This window comes from Nanorana parkeri, unplaced genomic scaffold (assembly GCF_000935625.1).
Source record: "Nanorana parkeri isolate BGI_ZX_2015 unplaced genomic scaffold, ASM93562v1 scaffold99, whole genome shotgun sequence".
Classification (NCBI taxonomy): Eukaryota; Metazoa; Chordata; class Amphibia; order Anura; family Dicroglossidae; genus Nanorana; species Nanorana parkeri.
In genome coordinates this window covers 1,956,787-1,962,517 of record NW_017306367.1, presented here as the reverse complement: position 1 = coordinate 1,962,517, position 5,731 = coordinate 1,956,787, and the positions used below count along the sequence as shown (strand labels likewise).

The following is a 5,731-nucleotide window of genomic DNA, read 5'->3' as shown; positions in this document are numbered from 1 at the left end:
TGTTGCAGGAAAAATAATAATGGGGACAAAAATGAGGGAAAATTCCCCCCTAAATTTTTAGATATTTATTCTCACTTCTCATTGTATCTCTTAGCCAGGAAGTAAAGTGAAATCTCCGCAATGGGGCACAGACATCAAACACACTACCCTCACAATGCAAGGATTGACTGCTCGTTTGTGTGTAGGTGCTAAAAAAAAAAAAGTTATACTTACCCGATCATGCCGGATTGTTCTTAGACCTATCCCTAGAGCCTCTCTCCCCCTCCTCTGCAGTGGTCTAAGAATTCTTGTGTCATCACGTTCTAAACATGTGTATAGACATGAGGACGCCGAGGAGCATTCCATCTGGTGAGTATAACCTTTTTTTTTCTTTTTTCTTCAACACCTAGACAAAAACGAGCAGTTAACCCTTGCAGTGTGGGGGTAGCCCCACTGCAAGTGTTTATGAAAATGTTCCCCGGAGTTCTTCTTTACCCATCCCGACTGTATCCATGATTAATAGCCAGTGTTACAATATGTTTTACTAAGCTCTGTTTGGTCAATGGTTTTCCAGGTTGTATCCCAGGAAAGACAAGTGACAGCAAAGGATCTATTTAGTGTACACAGAGCTCCATATGGCAAACAAAACCTTTTCATATTTTTTGCTTTTTTTATTGGGGTAATTTCTTGTTGTGTTTTAGCCATACATTGTGAATCACTTTTTTGTATTAATATGGATCCAATATCATTATGCTCATCTCTGACAATGTACACAATGTTTGGAAGAGGTTGGCAGTTGTCTCTGTAGAGTGATTTAATGACTGTTGGCCACTTCTAGCTTCTGTGTTCCCAGCACAATGTTCCATTACTAAACAATTCAGGCTCCCTCTAGCTGTTGGTCCTGGTTGTGCAGGCCCTGTGTTCACACACTGATTGACTGTTCTGGGTAAGCCATGCTGCCTGCCCTGGCTATAGCTGGGTCCCTCAGTGGTTGTTAGGTGATTATTAGGAAAGCTTTGTTGCCAGATGAATTTGAAAATTTGGGTGGGGGTCAAGAATCCCATTAAGCATCTCAGATAGTTGCCCCTACAAAAAAAAGTGGCAACATGTTAAAACCATCACACAATGTTGTTTCTATGCTTGTATTTTGTTCTGGAATTTTATCAAATCTCTTTATTTTTTTTATTGCATATATAGGTAGCTGATTTATAGAGTTAACCCATTTTATTGTTTACAGGTACAATTATTTGACCCATTCTCGGGGCCATTCAGAGTGCGACTAAATGCAACTAGGCCAGGTTGAATGTTGGCATGAAGTGGTTGGGCGAATCCAAGAACATGGTAGTGAATGGCAGGAGACATGGCAACAGGCTGTCCCATGAGCACCATCGGAGTCGGGCCAAGCTGCACAGATTAGGGAGAGGAAATTTAAGAGGCACTAAAAATGTTTCTGATAGAAGATCAAGCAGGTGTAAGTACGCCATCTCTTTATATATTGGACAGTGACATTTTGTATTCTTGTGTTCATATATTCTTTGATTACATTTCTTTCTTAAATATAAACATTTCTCATACAGAAAATGTTGATCCCTTTTGTGTTTTGTGTTAAGAAATTCCTGTTTATTTTTGTAGGTAGTGGTGAAGCCACAAATGTTTTTGAAACTCAGAGCCGCTATGTACCTTCATCAGGGATGACCGCTAAAGAGCTCTGTGAAAACGATGATCTTGCAACAAGTCTGGTGCTGGATCCCTACTTAGGGTTTCAGACTCACAAAATGAATACAAGGTAACAAATTCTAAAAGTGTTACTTCCGGCAAACTTGAAAAACAACAATTGGTAATTGCTAATTGTTGACTTTGCATACTTTTGTCGTATAGCCTATATTGCCGTAACCAGTGACGGACAAAGTGGCCTGGTGTCACCAGCAGTAATGTGGCGGTGAAAGGAACGATTTCTTTGTCACCTCACATCTGCTGTTCCCCCAAACTTGATGCTTTTATCAGTACGTTTTCTTATAGTGACCCACATTACTATAATACCTTTCCTGACCCACCATTGTTTGAATTCAGATTATGAACAAAAACAGTTTTCTTGTTTTTTTAATTGATTCTTTGGTGTTCTAAGGGCCTATTCAGACTAGCGCTTGACAGTCAAAATGCGTGTTTTACAATCCATTATCGCAACGCATGAAACACACTGCAGTATTGAAGAAAATAGGTCACCAGCACTCCATAAGTTAAAATGAATGAGTCCTTTTAATGGACAATGATGTCACAGAAATACAACATGAGCCGACGTTTCGGGGCCACACAGGGTCCCTTCTTCAAGGCAAGAGATGAAGGGACCCTGTGTGGCCCCGAAACGTCGGCTCATGTTGGATTTCTGTGACATCATTGTCCATTAAAAGGACTCATTTATTTTAACTTATGGAGTGCTGGTGACCTATTTTCTTCAATCTTGTGTTTTGCACGGTGCCATCCGTGAAGTTACTTCGAGCACCATTTATTTGATTGTTGGCCGGGACTGCTGAAAGGTGTGCGGAGGGCACCTCCATCAATTACACACTGCAGTATGTTGTGATGTCATCCATTTTAAATCACTCCCCAATGCACCTAGGCAGCTTACTGGAACACACTTGCATTGTACTGTACCACAATGCACATGTATGAACCATATGCCTTGTGGTGCATGCTGGCTGCCTGACTGCCTTAAAGGGTGTTTCCACTTTTGCAGTCGAATTTGAGAAAATCCCATTATATGTTTATGTTCCTATTTACACCACATACCTAAAAATAATTTATGAAGCAATATGTCTTACCTTAGGCGTGTCTGCGTAGCCGGCCTTTGGAAACTGACAGGAAAATCTCATAGAAAGACCAGGGACAGACTGAGCTTCCTTACATTTACATGCAATGCTTCTAAATCTTTAACCCTTTCTCAGGGCAGACAGTGTTAAAATATAGTTTACAAATAATATTGAGATCTGCTAGCGTTGTACAGAGAGGGTTAATTATGGTAACCTTAACCTGCCCAGCCTCCCTTGCATTCTAGTGGAAAATTAAATACAGAGAAAAACTTTTCTTTTAGAATAGAGCATGTAACGTGTTGGCAGTAATTTTTATTTTTTAATGATCTGTGAATGAGAACATGTAACACATTTAAAAAGGTGTTCTCCCAGTTTGGCTGCAAAAGTAGAAATATATTTTAACTCCATGCACAGCAATGTGCATGTGTTACTGCAGTGGACTAATCTAAACAGGATATGATTGTATTCATAACTATTCTTTCTTGCTCTGAGTCTCTGATTCTGCTTTTACATGATACAGCTAAAACATGCACAACAATGTGCATGTGTTATAGCGTTGCTGTGTAAAACTGACCGTTAACCCTGGAACCCCATTTGGAGTCTTGTCACACAGGTTTTATAGTTAGTAATAGATCCTTTGTTATTGGAAGCATTGGGTGTATTCATATTAATTTCAGTGCATGTATGGCTGTTTTTCTACATGACTGCATAATAAAAGACTGGTAGAGGAAACCAGATAAGTACGGAGAAGAGCCAGATAACTCCCCTAGAACAACACCCTGCTTTTCTTTGTATTTTCATGTCCTTTGTCATAAAGAAGTACCCAGAAGCCAGTGACGTGTTCTTTTTCTACTTTTGATGTGGCTGTACTAGTCCTGCTTTATGTTGGTCAGGCATTTCCGCTCTAGTGATGTTTGTTGATTCCTAGGTTATTGCAGAGAATCCAGCGGGGTATTTGTGACACTACAACTACCTTCTATTTTTGATAGGAATTTCTTGAAGAATGTAGCAAAACCCTGGCATAATGCCATGTAAGTTCTGTCTTCATCGCAGAGGGGGTAACACTGGATTTATCCCTCCCTTTTCCTTCCTTCCTTTTTACTTGTTGAACAGTTGTCCTGTGTTTATCATTTTGAATGTGCTCACTTCCCAGTTACACTTCAAGTTTTTCTAAAAGGTACCTGTTGAGCTGATTAAGCAGATTTGTATTCTCTTTTTCCCTTTCTTTTTTTTTGTTTCTAAAACATTCTTTTCATTTATAATCTTTAGTTTTTCAAGGAAAAAAAATGATATCTTGTAATTTTGGATGATAAAATAGCCCTTTTCCCAGCGGTATTTATGTGATGTGGCACTATTTGTGGGATCCTGCAGTGCCCATAATACTATTTTTTTCTCCCCAGGTTTCGTCCAATAAAAGGAAGGCAAGAAGAGCTAAAGGAAGTGATTGAACATTTCAAGAAAACTGAACATTTAGAGAAAACCTTCAAAAATCTAATATCTGGTGACTGGTCACGACACTATTTTCTTAATAAGAATAAAGCACAGGAGAAACATTTCAAGGAACATGTACGTCTATTTTTCTCTCTACAAGAATTTTTTACATAACGACGGGCAACTGGCCTGTAAACTGCTTCCTCATTTATGAAGAGAAGCTGCTTCTCTACGTATCTACCTGTAGTGATTTCAATGAGTGATAACAAAAAGGGGAAATCCATTACCATTCTATGGGGAGTTGCTGGACTTGCTCAAGATTACCACTGAGAAGTTCAGCAATCTTGGTGATTCTCAGAGTAGACACATTATTGCAATAGCCAATAGTAATGTAGCAATGTATTTCAATGGGAATTTTTTATTTTTTTTCTCTATTCTGACATCGATCGTGTCAGAATAAAGAACAAGAAAGACACCGCAGTGTTTCTCTCCTGGGCGGCCGGGAGCGGGAGGCTCCCAGAGCGCCCGGGAGAGTTTTTTTTTTTTTACGGCAGCAGAGCCACTGGACAATAGGAAACTATTGGGCGGAGCTAGCTGTCACTGCTAGCTCCGCACAATCGTTTTCTACTTACTTTTTAAAAAACTTTTAAACTCTTTTTTTCTGTTCTGCTCAGTCCCTCTGAGGGACCGAACAGCCAAGCCAGTAGCCGCTCAGCGGCATTCGGCTATTCATTCACTGCTGTTCGGCATCTATGAGAATAGACCGAACAGCAGTGAGTAGCCTGCCGGAGGGTCGGCTCAGCCGATCCAGATGTTGGATCGGCTGAGTCGAACTCCTTCTGCATTTCGGGTCGGCCGAACATGCTGAGCCGTACCAGCCTGAAGTGAATAGCCGAACAGAGTTCGGCTCACTTCACTTCAGGTCGGTCATTCACTCAGCTGCCTACGGCAGCTGAGTGAATAGACCCCATTGTTTCTATGAACTGAGAATAGCTAGTGCACCTAGTTTGGCCTTCTGTATGGATATAGGATCCCAGTGGAATTGTTCCATGCTTGTTCAGCTAGGGTAGGCCCCAGAAAGGACTCAAAATATGTTGAAGGGATTTTACCTCCTAAATAGCCTTGAAACAACTTCTGTAATGTCAAATGTACCTGTAGTGACTATAAAAAAAATATATAATGCTAATTTAACTGGTACACAGTAGGTATGAAATAACAGAACTTACCTTACAGTACTCCTACTGACTGCTATTTGCAGACTTCTAGGGAATGGGGAGATGCAGCATGTGTTGCCATATTGGGACAGGAGACCTTGGAAGTATAAGAGATCTAAGCGGCACTGTTGGTGCTGTCTCTAGGGGTATTCAAACAAATATGATAAATCTGAATTCCAGACCGATGGCACAAATCAATGTGGATCTGTAATTTCTAAAGGCAATACATTAATACATTCTCTGCATTAAAGTAAAAAACGCCCAGTACCTTACTGTGTCCCCCCACCCCCCCCCCCCCCC

General features: G+C 40.5%; 1 protein-coding gene across 1 annotated transcript in view; it reads left to right on the top strand.

Annotated features, from left to right (window-relative positions):
* Positions 1-5,731, top strand: part of KMT5B (lysine methyltransferase 5B) — an 18,412-nt gene that overhangs the window by 2,525 nt on the left and 10,156 nt on the right. The window contains exons 3-5 of the mRNA XM_018552859.1: positions 1,217-1,450; positions 1,612-1,765; positions 4,187-4,352. Coding sequence (XP_018408361.1) covers positions 1,291-1,450; positions 1,612-1,765; positions 4,187-4,352 — 480 coding nt within the window. The 5' untranslated portion in view covers positions 1,217-1,290. The remainder of the gene's footprint in view (positions 1-1,216; positions 1,451-1,611; positions 1,766-4,186; positions 4,353-5,731) is intronic.